Source organism: Geotrypetes seraphini, chromosome 10 (genome assembly GCF_902459505.1).
Source record: "Geotrypetes seraphini chromosome 10, aGeoSer1.1, whole genome shotgun sequence".
NCBI lineage: Eukaryota > Metazoa > Chordata > Amphibia > Gymnophiona > Dermophiidae > Geotrypetes > Geotrypetes seraphini.
In genome coordinates, this window is record NC_047093.1 from 87,675,150 (window position 1) to 87,692,163 (window position 17,014).

Below are 17,014 nucleotides of genomic sequence, written 5' to 3' on the forward strand. Positions count from 1 at the left end.
CCCCATACATCGTCGGCAGGAGGTATGCCCAATCCCTCCTGTCAGAACCCCCCCAGCCCCCCCCTCTCAAATGAACGTGACAGGAAGAATGTCCAGTCCCTTCATGTTTCTCTAATTGCTAATTATGGAAATTATGCAATTATGCACAAAAAATCAAATACAGTTGTACCTTGGTTTGTGAGCATAATTCAGTCCAGAAACATGCTTGAAATCCAAAGCATTCGTATATGAAAGCAAATTTTCCCATAGGAAATAATGGAAACTCGGATGATTCGTTCCACAACCCCAAAACTTTAATACAAAATACTGTATGTACTTGTATAGCAAAACCTCTCTTGTTTAGAACAGTCACTACACTCCCGCAGCGTCAGAGAGAGAAGAACCATCGGCTCATTTGTGATGATGTGATGTGTGTATACTATATGCATTTATATTGCAAGACATTGCTTGTTTATCAAGTTAAAATTTAATAAACTGTTTTGCTTGTCTTGCAAAACACTTGCATACCAAGTTACTTGCAATCCAAGGTTTTACCTTAATCTTAAAATGCACAAAGTACTTCACTATAGACAAGTTCCATTTTTATGAATATATCATATGTGCTATTTTTTTTTATAAGCATTACTTGAGCATTACTAGACACACATCTCTGTACAGATGCATGTGGCTAGCATCTAAAAAAATTATGTATCCCAGGAGCTGTGTGCTCTGTTTTTATGATATTCAACTCATACTACATACCATGGGTGGTCTGACTTTTGATGATTTTCTCCGATTTCATTTTTAGCAAGAGAAAACTTGCAACTGACATGCATGCAATATAACGTAGACCTAGACTGTGCTTATGCTCTGTATATATGGTAAATATATGTTTATTTTTGAAGTCCAGAAGTTTTACAGTATAGCTGGTTCTGCACATACAAAAACATAAGTGATAATTAGTCATGAAAATGGCATGCAAATCTGTCATCTCCAAATGGCTATTGCTTTTTCCAACCATAAATCCTTCTTTCAACTTTTTTCCCATTTCTCCATCTCATTTTTCAGGTTGTATTAGTATTAGTATTATTATTATTTTTTTTTTAAGTTTTCTGCCTTGAAATACTTTTATATTCTTTCTTTTCCTGTACATATTCTCCTTGATTCAGTCTTTTCTCTGTTTTTCTTCTCTCGTCATGTTGAACCTCTGTGTTGTCACTGTTGACATCTATGGTGGTAGTGGTATTGCTGAAGTCAGAAAGTGCCATTTAAAACCAGCAGCTCCTTAATTTTGTGCAAAAGCATCATAAATCATGCCAGGAAAAGAAAGCAGAATCCATGTGGATTCAATTAGAGACACAGGAGTGGGCAGTAGTTTGAGACTATTTGAAGGGGGAGCACCCAGATGTTCACTATTAAAGGGAGGCAACTCCGCACATCAGGTTACTCCTGAGAAAGAATCAAACTGCATTTGGAGGAGAGGCAAAAAGAAGCAACGGGAAAACGGAGAAAACTGAAGTGAAGGAGGGACAAGAGATGGGATGCTTTTTCTCAGGCTTGTTAATCCTTTTGCGATAATTTAATGACTGTGTATACAGTTCCCCTGGTGTCACTGTTGTTCTTAGCTTCCTGTTTTGTGGCTCTCTGCAGTTCCAAGTCAAATGGTGATCAGTTTCCTAGTGTCAGAAGATCCTTCCACAAATCCTAACAATTCTCTGCTATTAGCTGTAAATATGAATGTGCTAACTGGATAATGCTTCCACGCCTATTATCCACCCATGAAATGTTGGAAGCAAAAATTATTTGAAAAAAATAGTTAATGTGCAAGTTAGCGTACATTGACAAGAAAAGTACCAGAAAACACTTTAAAGTATTTTGCTGTAAGCCTGTTTCCTGTTTTGCATGCATATTAGTGCTTAATGAAGTTTAGTAAAACAGCCCCTAAAAATATATAATAAAAAGTCAAATAAATTTTGACTAATTGCAATAATTAATATTAAGTGGGGAGTGAGTAGCACTGTGTGTGTGTGGCACATTAGTTAGAGCTACAGCCTCAGCACCCTAAGGTTGTGGGTTCGAATCCCATGCTGCTCCTTGTGACCTTGGGCAAGTTACTTAATCCCCCAATGCCAGAACAGATAGAGAAAAATGCTTAAGTACCTGAATGTAAACCACTTAGGCTATAAGTGGTATATAAATACTGAAATAAATAAATAAGTAAAACAGAAAGCATTAGTACTAATAACAAAAATAAGGGAAACAAAGGACTCTTTTTACTAAGCAGTGTAAGAGCATTTTACCGCGGGCCAGTGAGGTAAATGCTCTGACGCTCATTGAATTCCTATGGAAAATATTTAGCACCTCCTAAACAGAAAGCGGTATGTACTCCTTTGGTAGCATTTTTAATGGCCATGCATTAATGTTAAGCAGAGATAGCAAAGAACAGAGGCATGATGATAAGTTGAAAATGCAAGATCTGTAATTGCTGAACCAACACAGCTGTGTTTCAGCATAATGCCTGCATAAGGGATCATTTGCTGTCTGACAATAAATAATACTTTGTTCCAGAGAGCAGTTCTGTTAGCATCTCAGAATAGCTGAATAGTTGTTTCCTTATGGGAGCTATATTGGAAATTGATTAGAAAGCTTATCAATAAGCTCTGGTGTAAGAGTGCTGTTTGTTCTCAGACAGCCAATGACCCTTTATACAGGCATTGTGCTGAAGCGCAGCTGTATCGGGTCAGCTAATAAAGATCTTGCATTTTTGACTTGTTGTCACACCTCCATTCTTTGCCATCTCCGCTCTGTGTTGTCTTTGAGGAATTCTTCAGAGATGGGGGAGGATGGGCTGGGGAGGTTCTTCCATGGCTGGGAGGGTGTAGATGGGCTGGAGTAGGTTTTAACGGAGATTTCGGCAGTTGGAACCCAAGCACAGTACCGGGTAGAACTTTGGATTCTTGTCCAGAAAAAATTTAAATTGAATCAGGTTGGGCAGACTGGATGGACCATTTGGGTCTTTATCTGCCGTCATCTACTATGTTACTATCTTTTCTTTTCTGTTTTGTTACACACACTAATGCTAACATTAGGACATGGCTGAAAAATAAACAAATAGGAACAAAGCCCTTTTTGATGGCCATACTAGAAATGGGCTTAACATCGGTGTACCTCAGGGCTCTGTCCTGGGACCACTTTTTTTTTCCATCTATACTTCTTCCCTTGGTGCTCTAATCTATTCCCAGTATCACCTCTATGCCAATGACTCACAGATCTATCTCTCTATACCTGAAATCTTGACATACATTCAGCCCGTGTTTCAACCTGCTAGTCTGACATCACTACCTGTATATCTTGCCACCATCTAAAATTAAACATAGCCAAGACTGAGCTCCTTATCTTTCTACCTAAACCGTCTCTCCTCTTCCACATTCTCTATTTCTGTGAACACCACCCTCATCCTCCCTGTTTCATTGCCTTGCAACCTTGCAGTAATCTTTGACTCATCTCTTTCCTTCTCTTCACATATCCAACGGACTGCCAAAACTTGTGTTTCTTTCTCTACAGTATTGCTAAAATCTGAGCGTACTGCCAAGACCTTCATCACCTATCGCCTAGACTATTGCAAGCTGCTTCTCACTGGTCTTCCACTAAATCATCTCTCTCCCCTTCAATCTGTTCAGAATTCTGTTGCATGCCTCATATTCTGCCAATGTTGCTATGCCCACATTATCCCTCTCCTCAAGTCATTTCAGTAGTTCCCTATCCATTTCCATATACAGTTTAAACTTCTCTTATTGACCTACAAGTGTATTCACTGCACAGCTTCTCAGTATTTCACCTTTCTCATCACTCCCCATACTCTACCCACCCCCCTGCTCATTGGATAAATCTCTCTTATCTGTATCCTTCTCCTCTAAGGCCAACTCCACAATCTGTCCCTTCTACATTGCTGCACCATATACCTGGAATAAACTGCCTGACTCGGTAAGTCAAGCTCCATCTCTGGCAGTATTAAAATCCAGACTCAAAGCCCACTTCTTTGAAAATGCTTTCAATTCTAAACTCCAACCAATCTTCTAGAACCAATATCTGTTTTATCATTTCCTCTGTAATTTCTCCTAATGTACCTTCTTGTCTGTTTTGACTAAATTGTAAGCTATTTTGAGCAGGGACTGTCTCTTCTATGTTTTCATGTACAGCACCTGGACCAACTGGAATCTTAGGCCTCTCTCCCAGTGCATGTCGGTTCAGAAAATGGCCACCCAGATGGTCTCGGGACTCAAGGATCTCCCGTACGAAGAACGGTTAGACAAATTACAGCTATACTCGCTTGAGGAGCGCAGAGAGAGGGAGGACATGATCGAGACGTTCAAGTATCTCACGGGCCGCATCGAGGCAGAGGAAGATATCTTCTTTTTCAAGGGACCCACGGCAACAAGAGGGCATCCGTGGAAAATCAGGGGCGGGAAACTACGAGGTGACACCAGGAAATTCTTTTTCACTGAAAGGGTGGTTGATCGCTGGAATAGTCTTCCACTGGAGGTGATTGAGGCCAGCAGCGTGCCTGATTTTAAGGCCAAATGGGATCGACACATGGGATCTATTCACAAGGCAAAGGTAGGGGAGGGTCATTAGGGTGGGTAGACTGAATGGGCCGTGGCCCTTATCTGCGTCTATTTCTATGTTTCTATGTTTCAGTCTATAATTAGAACAATAAAATCATTAAGATCCATTCTCTTTCTTGGTTCAATTTTTTTCTGAAACCAACTTTGCATTTAGATCTCTGGATTCTTTTAATAAATCAAGGCTGTGTTCTTATCTGTCAAAGAAAATATGTTTTTAAAAAAATGATATTGGTGTTCAGTAGCACCATAACTAAGATTAATGAATACACAAACAGAAATGCTACATTATCAAAATATTAAATGCAAAACTAAATTTATCTATTGCATTACCTCATCTCTACTTTGTAGAAAGGTTTCTAAGACACAAGTAAAATGCTAGATAGGCTTAATTTGAGATATTTAATGGCCTGTATGTTGGATCTTCTTGCTTGTATAATATAACAGATGTACATCTTTTCTCAGCAATTCTTCCTACTTTTTGGGGCTTTTAGTTCAGTCAGAAGAAAAGGGATGGAATTTGATATGTCACCTACCTTTCTATGGTTACAATCAAAGCAGTATATATATTACATACAGGTACTTATTTTGTACCTAGGGCAATGGAGGGTTAAGCAAATTGCCCAACATACCAGGGGGGCTGCAGTGAGAACTGAACCAAGTTCTCTAGACTCTTGGGCTGTTTGTACTAACCATTAGGCTACTCCTCCACTCTGAAGGACCTTTAGCAGGCCACAATTTTATGAGTCTTCATCAGGGGTCCCATAAAATGATTGTAACAAAGGACACACAACAAATATGCCTGTAGTTTTCTCCTTCTCCAACCGTACATTCATCATTGCAAAAGTACACAACATACAGATCAGCCTTTACAGTTGGAGGACATATTGCGAGGGTCATCCAGTTCAGAGATGTTGGTCTTCTGCTTAGGAGTGGTCAATCAACTGCTTGGAAAATCAGGCCATCTGCTTGGTGTTCCTGGAGTTAGACAGCATCTTACAGAACAAAACGGTTTGAGTTTTCTCAGGCAATGCAATGGCAGTGGCTTAAGTCAATCACCAAGGGAGCATCAGGAGCGCCCCTCTATGCCTGGAAGGCCAAATGCTGTTTTGATGGGCAGAGGCCCATCTTCTGGCACTCTCAATGACACATTTGGCAGGAGTAGACAATGTGCAAGTGGATTTCCTCAGCCAGAAGACCCTGGATCCTGGGGAGTGGTCCTTGTCCTGGGCATCGGATACAAACAAAAAGGCGGATTGATTCTTCAGTCGAAGACCCAAGTCAAGAAGTGAAGGTCTGAACTCCCTGGTTCAATTCTGTGCAGAGGCAGATCTTTCTTATGCCTTCCCTCCATGGCCCATGATGGACCGTCTTCTGCACAAGACCATAGCATACCAGGGAAGATTGATTCTAGTAGTGCCAAACTGGCCAAGATGCCCTTGGAATGCAGACATCTTTCATCTGCAGTAGGATCAAAGTCTAAAACTTCCCTGTCATCTCTAGCTACTCAGGTAAGGCCCAATTGCCCTTCAGGATCCAGAACGTTTTGGTCTTACTGCATGGCTCTTGACCGCGCAAAGGCTACTTGGATAGAGTGGTTTGCGCCATTCTGAGGTGTAGGAAAAAGTCAACTGTTGTAGCATACACAAAGTGTTTCCAGATTTGGTGCGCTCAGATGAGCGAAGACCCGAGCTCGGCTTCGATCTCGGTGATACTTGCCTTTTCCAGGCAGGTCTAGAAAAGGGTCTAGCAGTTGACTCCTTGAGAGTTCAGATAGCTGGGCTTGCCTGCTTTGGACCCAGGATCAATAAATGCATCCTTGATATTATGTCAGGGAAGCTCCTGTCACGGGTTCAAAATCTGCTTTAAACCCTGCCACTAAAGAAAATATGCCAATTCCTAAACCAAGGAACTTGCCCTTTAACTCTGTTCCCAGTGCTAAGATCAGATAGGCAGGGCAGAACATAGAAGGGATGGCAGTGAACAGAATATCTGTTCCATGCCCCTATAATTCCTTTTATACATCATCTGTTCATTCTCAGATTAAACCTCTGGTCAGGCAATCTGATACAGCAAGGGATAAGGAAAGGGGTAGAGCTGACAGGCAGAATGGGCTCAGAGCTCAAATGAAAGTTTCAGAACAGGATAAATCCAAGCCAGCTGAGAACACACACAGACAATCAGAAACCTGGAGTGAAGGACACAGGGTGCTCGGAGGACCCATTCCTGGCGGAACAGTTAGCCACGCTTTTCAATTTTTCCCTAAGCAAGGGAAAAGTCCCCTTGGACTGGAAAAATGCTAATGTTATTCCGCTTCACAAAAAGGGAAGCAGGTTGGAGGCTGAAAATTACAGAGTTTCACATCAATAGTGTGTAAACGTATGGAAACATTGATTAAAAACAGATTGGATATGTTTATGGACGACGAAAGACTGAGGGATCCCCACCAGCATGGAATTACAAAGGGAAGGTCTTGTCAAACCAATCTGATAAGCTTCTTTGATTGGGTAACGAAACTATTGGATGGGGACAATCCCTTGATATCGTGTATTTAGACTTCAGTAAGGCTTTTGATAGTGTCCCACACCATAGGTTATTAAACAAGATGAATACGATGGGTCTGGGAGATACATTGACAGCATGGGTTAAAGACTGGCTTAGTGGCAGACTTCAGAGGGTGGTAGTAAATGGTAATCCCTCAGAAATGTTGGAAGTGACCAGTGGAGTGCCACAGGGCTCGGTTTTGGGTCCGATACTATTTAATATATTTGTAAGGGATCTACCTCAGGGATTTCGAGGTAAAATTGTGTTATTTGCAGATGATGCTACACTATGCAACATTGTGGGCAGCGCAACCGAGCCCGACAGTGCAACCATGCCAGACACTATGAGGCACGACCTACTTTTACTGGAACAATGGTCTAATACTTGGCAACTGAGTTTTAATGCCAAAAAGTGTAAGGTGATGCACCTTGGTAGCAATAACCCCTGCAGAACATACACCCTGAATGGTGAAAACTTAACAAGAACCATCGCAGAATGAGATGAAGATATGAAAACTGCCAATCAGGTGGAAAAAGCTTCAGCCAAGGCTAGACAAATGCTAGGTTGCATCCGGAGAAGTTTTATCAGCTGTAAGCCTGAAGTCATAATGCCGTTGACCTCATCCGGAGTACTGTGTTCAGTTTTGGAGGCCACATTATCAAAAGGATGTGAAGAGAATGGAGTCAGTTCAGCGTATAGCCACTAAGATGGTCTCAGGACTTAAGGATCTCCCATATGAAGAACGTCTAAGCAGACTGCAGTTATATTCTCTCGAAGAACCCAGAGAAAGAGGTGACATGATAGAGACATTCAAATATCTTACGGGCTGTATTGAGGTGGAGGAAGATATTTTCTTCCTTACGGGGCCCACGGCAACCAAAAGGCATCTGCTCAAACTCAAGGGTGGGAGATTTCATGGTGATATCAGGAAATACTTCTTCACCAAAAGAATGGTTGATCGATGGAATGGTCTTCCACGTCAGGTAGTTGAGGCCAGTAACGAATTTAACTTCAAGGGATAATGGGATAAACATGTAGGTTCGCTCCGGGGAAATGCTTAAAAAGAGGGTTCTTGTTGAGGAAGGGTTCTTGGAGTGGGTTCGCTCCGGGAAATTCTTAGAGGGAGGGTTCTTCGAGTGGGCAGACTTGTTGGGCCGACGGCCCTTTTCTGCCGTCATACTCTATGTTCTATGTTTCTATATTAAGGACGTTCCTCACAGAACAGGGAACAGAAGGCTAAAAGCTCTGTCTTACTGCCTTCTGCAAGGAAACCTCCTGTCTCAAAGCACAGCCATACTGACAAAACTTTGCTTCCCAAGCAAAGGCTAACTGAAAGGGAAAAGTTCCTTGAGCCAAACGCTGCTCCAGAGGATAGCTTGTATCCAGCTTCAGAGAGTGAGGAATCTCTTATGGAGGTAGAGAGAGATATCTCTGAGGGAAATGAAATGGACTGCAGCCCAGAAGCCCTAGACTATATGTTTGAATGCAGTATGAGCCAGTAAGGTACTGTGTGGGGGAAGGGAATAAAAGTTTGTTCTAAAACAATGGTCTAAAGTACTTAAAAGAAACATTTATGTCCTCATGAGGGACGGTTTAATGAATGAGTGTTTGGTGTGTGAATGTGAGGATTGGTTAGCAACAGAAATTAAACCAGAATCCCCGTATGCAAGCAAAGCTTAGAGTAGGGGAGGGGTTAAAGCTAACTAACGTTAGAAGGAGAAATAAAGCCCTGAGTTGATTCAGTGACCTGACATTTTCACATCCCTGATAGAGGGAACTTTGGGAGAGGAATCTTAGACCATTAAAACAAGGGTGGATGGTTCCCTGCCCACTGCCCAGAAATAAGAAGGGCCAGTGGGATATTCATATTTCAGGCAGTCAGGTAGGGAGAACTTCCTGAACAAACACTGTGGGCTCAATATAGTAATTATGCCCAGCCTAGAAGGCATGGAGCTAAAGCCCAGAGCTGGTGAGTCCACAGGGGCTCTTGTATATAAGTTCTTGAAACTAGAATGCTGCCCAGAGCTGTACAAAGCATGGCAGCCAAACTGTGAGAAAGAAACCCTGTTTAAAGGGGAATGGTGGTTGGTTGTTGTTTTTTTTTTTGGGGGGGGGGGGTCTTTTCTGTTTGATGCAAAAAGTGGCTTTAAAGGATAATTTTGTTTGTGATAATACAGCCGGTGGGGCTGTATTAGAACCAATGCAAGCTGAACTGGATAATAAAACTTGGAACTGGAGATTATTGGTGGAAAGGGTTTTTTTTCCCCTTTCTTTTTTTCTGCTGTGCTTATTCCAGAGTGGAACTCCAAAGAGCGCTAATACTTATGCCTGTGGTGGGGGCTGGGTTGCCAGCACTAGGCTTATCCCTGGCCCCAACACAATATCTAGTCAGATGTAGCCAGATTTCTGCTGAAGGGTACATTATGGTTCCGCACTCAAGTGTGTCAGCTTTTTCCGACATGGAATCTTAATTTAGTTCTCCGGGCACTAACAAGGCCGCCCTATGAACCTCTGGACAAGGCTTCTGTGATGGACCTTATAATTTATAGTTTATTAAAAATTTGATGAAACGTTGTATAGTTAAAATAAAAATAAATAAATAAACAAACAAAGAACAAGAACAATACGAAAACAGATGTACTAAGGGGAGGAGAAGGAATAGAACAAAAAGAAAGAGTAGGGAAAATTACAATTCTTAAAAAAATTTAAAACAGAGGAAAAAACGAAGGGAAAGGATTGGGAAATATTTAAAATTGATAAAAATAAGAATGAATTAAAATTGCATAGGGTACATTAAGATTGCATGGGATACATTAATCATATGCATCTTTAAAAAGGAAACATTTTAAGCTACTCTTAAATTTAGCCAAATTTTGTTCTATTCTTAAATGTAATGGTAGTGAGTTCCAAATAGAGGGTGCTGTTACTGAAAAAATGTATGCACAATGAGTGCCGATTATTTTGGAGAAGGGACATTAAAGGTAAATTGTGACATGATCGAAGGATGACATGATTAAGGGTAAATTGTGATATGATCGAAACATTCAAGGTACTGAAGGGGATAGACTTGGTAGATAAGGACAGGTTGTTCACCCTCTCCAAGGTAGGGAGAACGAGAGGGCACTCTAAAGTTGAAAGGGGATAGATTCCGTACGAATGTAAGGAATTTCTTCTTCTCCCAGAGAGTGGTAGAAAATTGGAACTCTCTTTGGAGTCTGTCATAGGGGAAAACACCCTCCAGGGATTCAAGACAAAGCTAGACAAGTTCCTGCTGAACCAGAACGTACGCAGGTAGGGCTAGTCTCAGTTAGGGTACTGTTCTTTGGCCTAAGGGTCGCGTGTGAGCGGACTGCTGGGCATGATGGACCACTGGTCTGACCCAGTAGTGGCAATTCTTATGTTCTTATGATGAGGACCTTAAGGTTCTAGGAGGATCGTATGGGATAAGAAGTCTGTTAATAAATGCTGGTGTATTGGTCTGTCGGGTCTTAAAAGTAAGGAGGGCGATTTTATAAATGATTCGATGATGAATGGGCAGTCAATGAGCATTCCTCAACAGAGGAGTGACGTGATCAGGTTTTTTTGAGTTAGTAACAATTTATATTGCTGTGTTTTGTACAAGTTGGAGGCATCTGATATCCTTTTGGTATAAACCTTTATATAGTGAGTTACAGTAGTCGATTTTTGATATTATGAGTGAGTGAATTAAGATCTGGAGAGATTTAAGGTCAAGGAGAGGAGCTAAAGATCTTATCTTCCTTAACTTATAGAAACAGTTTTTAATGACAGCACTAATTTGAGTAAGATAGGTAAGATTATTGTCAATAAGAATTCCTAAATTTTTTACTGTTGAATAAGATTCTAATGGGATTTGATCAATAGAGATTGGTGAAGCTAAGTACTGACCTTCCTTCCAAGGAAAAAGAATGGTGCTAGTTTTTGTGATACTTAAAGATAGCATGTTAGATGTTAGCCAATCGTGGACTTTAGTTAACCATCAAGATGATGTTTTTGGTGGCAATCACCTCCGCTCGAAGAGTGTTGGAACTTCAGGCTTTGTCCTGCAGGGATCCTTTTCTTAGGATTACAGATGCAGGAGTGACCTTGCGCATGGTTTCCTCCTTCTTGCCAAAAGTGATTTTCAGCTTCCACATCAACCAGGAAGTATATTTGCCTGCCTTCACTCCCTCTGGTTCGAGAAAACAAGATTAGGTGTTAAGATGCTTGGATATGCACATATTTTTACTGCGGTATATGGAAGTTAGAAACAGATTTAGATTGTCAGATCATGTTTTTGTGCTGGCGAGAGCAGCTCGTAAAAGTTGGCCAGCATCGAAAGTCACTATTTCCGCCTATGTCAGCAGTGGGAAATGATCACCTATTTCTGTGAAGGCGCATTCCACAAGAGAGGTTGCTTCCTTATAGGTGGAATCTTGTTTGATTTCCCCAGAAGAGATCTGTAGAGCTGCCACTTGGTCTTCTCTGAATTTATCCATGAAATTTTACAAAGTAGATATGGCGGCCAAGTAGGATTCCGTGTTTGGAGCCTTGATTCTGATGGCAGGGTTCATCTGTCCCACTGCTCTGTTACATCCCAAAAGTTCATGAATAGATTATCTGTCATACTATAAGTAAAAATTAGGTCCTTATCTCAATCTTCTTTCTGGTAGACATATACTCCATTTCTGTAGTGGAGAATTCACCTGCTTCCTGCCTGAACAAGACCTAAAATTTGAACGTCTTGGGACTCTGGTCTAGCCCCAAGAAGAATAGAGAGGAGAGGAATGCAGGGGAGGGGGGTCACTGGAGGATGGCGGAGGGTGGGGGAGAGTGGTCATTAGAGAAATGCTAGACTGCTAGGATGGAGATGAAAAAAAGGAAAGATGCCAGACCTCTGGGGGAGGGAAGGGAAAGGGAAGGACAGAGATGGAAGATGGATGGTGAGCACAGAGAAAGAAGAAAATATCAAATGGGCAGAAGACCCTGGAAAGCAAATTATCAGAAGATAAACAGAAACCAGAGCCTGGGACCAGCATAATTTCAATAATGACCAGACAACAAAAGGTAGAAAATAATTTTATTTTCTATTTTGTGATTAGAATATATAAGAACTGAAATGTTTATTCTGGTGGTATTGGTGTTAGACATGGGTACGGTCCAGGGCAGAAATTTGGGAGGGGAACCCAAAGCCCTACTGGCGCCTAAGTTAATTAAGAAATGCAGTTTAAATTGGCAAAAAAAATGTTAAAGTAAAAGCGCCTACTAGCGCCTAAAATATCTGTGCCAGAACTGCTGCTCCATAGGCGCTTTAGGCAGCCTAATGCCACTGTGGGTATGGCTAATGCCAGGAGTGGCTTTAGCAGCCTATAGCGTCTGCATAGGCACAATTCACAACAAGGCACTGGAAATGTAGGCCTGGAAAACTCTGGTCTACATTTCCAGTGTCTATCTTTCCCGGAGGCACGGCTCTGCATACGGTGCCATCACGCAATTGACAAGTGATCATCAACCACTTTTTAGGCAGTCGCCGATATCGGCACCATATAGAAAATCTGGGTTTTAGGAAATTTTCACTTTGAAGGTTTATTGAAAGAAAGCAACTATGACTTTTGCACTTATGCAGGTCATTTTCATTCACAACATCTTTGTGAAAAAAATGGAATTTCTTTGAACCTGTAGTAGCAAGTTTAATGTGACATGTGGACTGCTACCAGTTTAAATAAAACAGAACACCCTGTATTTGAGAATCAACTTTCATTTATAAATATAAATTTGGTGAAGTGTAGATGAACAAACCTGATTTTTGATGAAGTCATCATCTCGTTGTATTTGGAGAATATAGCCCATGTTACACCTAATAATACATTGATCCCCATTATAACGCCCATCGCCGGTGCAGTTTAGAAGAGCATTTTCAACCTCTGGCTCTTGACATTCAGTGGCCTCACAGGAATAGTGCATGCAGCTGGGGAAAAAAGAAAAATGTGGAATGCAACCATTATTTCATTTAAGCCAAATATATTATACACTAGTGTTTAAACCCATTACATTAACGGGTGCTAGTAAAGCCTCCTTCCCTCACATGTCCCCTATTTTCAGCCCCAGCTCCAAACCCATTTTTACACCCCCCCCTACGTTCCAACAGCACCTCTTTCCTGCTCCCCCGGTCTCTCTTCCTTGCTCCCACGGTCAGCAGCACCCCTTACCTGCTGCCCCGCAGGCTGCTCTGCACTTCGGTAGCACGTTCCCTCTGACGCGATCACGTACGTCAGAGAAAACGTTCTACTGAGGTGCTGTGCAGCCTGTGAAGTTTGGTACAGCCAGCCACGATCCTTAAGGAAACAGCGCCCAACCTTCTGCTGCACTTTGGGGAGAGTCTTCAGCGGCTCGAAGCCCTCCTCCCGGCAGCCGCTGCCAGCGCCGCTCCGCACCGCATCAAGCCGCCGAATACGGCAATCGGGGCGGCCAGGACACAGGCAGGGAGAGTTGTTGAGTGAGGGCAGGAGGAGGGGAGTGGCCAGAGTGTTCCCTGCCGCCGTGTTCTAAAATAGAATCTGGCCAGGGATCAGAAAACATGGCGGCAGGGAACACGAAACCCTAAGTGCGCATGCGCGCTTAGGGTTTTATTATATAGGATACCACACTTCTAAACAGGCTTATTAGACTGACACAGCTTTTTTTATATTTGTTAGCGTTTCAATCAACAACATTGCATTTTGAGAGTTCCATGCATTTGTGTATCATCACATATTATTTTTGAAAGAGTCTCATTGGCGGTTTGTTCCGTCGTAAGGTTTAACACAAGTTGTGTCTCTACCAGAACATTTAATTGATTTGTCACTGCAGTTCAGATTCCTGATGCAGATCTTAAGGCTGAATCATGATCGTGTTGAGTCTTGTTGAATTTTACAATAAAGGACTTTCTCAGCACCTTGAGGTCTACTCCACTGTGCCAATTTTTAAGTGCCATTTACTAAATCCAACCCTCAGTTAGTCAAGTGTGGACAATTTCGTAGCATGCAGACTATTCTGTAAATACTCTGAGTCTTCTAACTGTTCAGGTTGTGATTGTTGTTTTACTTTCAACAAACATTCTGTAAAAGCATTTGAAAATGAAAATAATTACAGAGCAGGAGACAATGATAAAACATCTATAAATTATTTCAGCTATTACCTTTTATTGTCAGAAACATTGTTAAAGAACAAAAAAAAAAACCACCAAAATCAAGGCAAGATGTGGAAAAACAAGCGAAATCTGATAGAGTTGTCAGAAGACAGGTCAGGTTTGCAAAACAGAACCCAAGATCACTCCAAATGACCTGCTGAAAAGTTTAGTTGATACTGGCATAATTATCCTTAGTACAGCAATTCTTTATACAATGATGATCTCCATGGGAAATTTTCAGAAAGAAATCTATAACTTCATCACAAATTTAATTGTCTAAAGCAATGGCTCTCAACTCAGTCCTTGGGACACTTCCAGTCAGTCATGTTTTCAGGATACCCATAATGGATATTCAGGAGATGTCATGGAAAACCTCCGCAGTATGCAAATCTAACTCATGCATATTCATTGTTGATATTCTAAAACCTGACTGGCTGGGTTTGTCTTGAAGGCTAAGCTAAGAACCCCTGGTCTAAAGCATGCAAAAGAATACTTAATAAGCCTCCCACATTTTGGAACAAAGTGCTTTAGGTTGGTTAAACAACTGTTTGGCTATAATCACACTTGACTGAAAAAAAAGGTGAAAGAGTTAAAGAAAAGAGCGCCTTGCTAACATTAAGCATAGGGGTGGATACATACAAAGGCATAAACCCAGGGATGTTCATAAGAACATAAGCAGTGCCTCCGCCGGGTCAGACCATAGGTCCATCCTGCCCAGCAGTCCGCTCTCGCGGCGGCCCAAACAGGTCACGACCTGTCTGACTCACCAGAAGGGGCCCCCTTGCCACCTTGGTTTCCCATTGAAGTCCTATCTTCCCATCGAAGTCCTAACCCTCCGGTCTTGCACATTCACGACCTGGTTGGGTTTCTATACTTATTACCTGGTTTGCTTTCTATACTTGTATTACATCCCAGCACCTCTCTCAGTATCCCACGAACCCTTTATCCCTCAGGAATCCGTCCAATCCCTGTTTGAATCCCTGTACCGTACTCTGCCTGATCACTTCCTCCGGTAGCGCATTCCAAGTGTCCACGACTCTTTGGGTGAAAAAAAAACTTCCTTGCATTTGTTTTGAACCTATCTCCCTTCAGTTTCTCTGAATGCCCCCTCGTACCTGTTGTCCCCTTCAGTCTGAAGAATCTGTCCCTATCCACCCTCTCTATGCCCCTCATGATCTTGAAGGTCTCTATCATATCTCCCCTGAGCCTCCTTTTTTCTAGAGAGAAGAGCCCCAGCCTATCCAACCTCTCGGCGTATGGGCAGTGTTCCAGCCCTCTTACCAGTTTCGTTGCTCTCCTTTGGACTCTCTCAAGTACCGCCATGTCCTTCCTGAGGTACGGCGACCAATATTGAACGCAGTATTCCAGATGCGGACGCACCATCGCTCGATACAATGGCATGATGACTTCCCGCGTCCTGGTTGTTATGCCCCTCTTTATGATGCCCAGCATCCTGTTGGCTTTTTTCGAGGCTGCTGCGCACTGAGCAGATGGCTTCAGTGATGCATCCACCAGCACACCCAAGTCTCTTTCAAGTCTGCTGTCTCCCAACAATGCCCCCCCCAATTTGTAGTTGAACAACGGGTTCTTTTTCCCTATATGCATGACCTTGCATTTTTCCACGTTAAAGCACATTTGCCATTTGTTTGCCCAGTCTTCCAGCTTGTCCAGGTCCCTTTGCAGGTCCTCACACTCCTCCCTGGACCTAACTCTGCCGCACAGTTTGGTATCGTCTGCAAATTTTATAACCTCGCACTTTGCCTCCTTTTCCAGGTCATTGATAAATATGTTGAAGAGTAACGGCCCCAGCACCGATCCCTGTGGCACACCGCTCGTGACTCCCCGCCAGTCAGAATATTGGCCCTTTACTCCGACCCTCTGCAGTCTACCCGACAACCAGTGCTTGATCCATCTGTGCACATCTCCTCCCACCCCGTGGTTCACAGCTTCCTAAGCAGCCTTTCATGTGGCACCTTGTCGAAAGCCTTTTGAAAATCGAGGTAAATGATGTCTATGGGTTCCCCATTGTCCACCCGACTGCTTATTCCCTCAAAGAAGTACAGAAGGTTCGTTAGGCACGACCTTCCCTTACAGAATCCGTGCTGGCTTGTTCTCAGTAGGCCATTTCTCTCGATGTGCTCGCAAATGCCGTCCTTGATCATAGCTTCCACCATCTTCCCTATAATTGAAGTCAGGCTCACCGGCCTGTAGTTCCCGGGGTCGCCCCTCGATCCCTTCTTGAAGATAGGTGTGACATTCGCCAATTTCCAGTCCTCTGGTACCTCTCCAGTTTTCAAGGATAGGTTGCAAACATGCTGGATTGTGCCCGCTATTTCTTGTCTTAGTTCCTTCAGAACCCTTGGGTGGATCCCGTCCAGGACCGATGATTTGCCGCATTTTAACCTGTCTATCTGTTTGAGGACATCCTCATTACTTACCTCTATGTGCTCCAATTTTTCGGCCTGTTCCCCACTCATGAGCTCCTCTGAGTCCGGTATATTAGATGTGTCTTCTCTCGTGAAAACTGACGAGAAGAACGTGTTCAACCTCTCAGCTACCTCTTTATCTTCTTTAATCACTCCCTTCCTATCCCCATCATCCAACGGCCCCACCTCCTCTCTCGCTGGTCGCTTCCCCTTTACGTAACTGAAAAATGCCTTGAAGTTTTTCGCCTCCCTGGCCAGCCCCTCTTCGTATTCCCCTT

At 42.6% G+C, this 17,014-nt stretch overlaps 1 protein-coding gene across 3 annotated transcripts in view; it reads right to left on the reverse strand.

The window, feature by feature from the left end:
- The window catches only part of PAPPA (pappalysin 1), a 644,537-nt gene that overhangs the window by 141,051 nt on the left and 486,472 nt on the right, over positions 1–17,014 (reverse strand). For all 3 annotated transcript variants that reach the window (XM_033961720.1, XM_033961721.1, XM_033961722.1), the window contains exon 14: positions 12,942–13,110. In XM_033961720.1, coding sequence (XP_033817611.1) covers positions 12,942–13,110 — 169 coding nt within the window. The remainder of the gene's footprint in view (positions 1–12,941; positions 13,111–17,014) is intronic.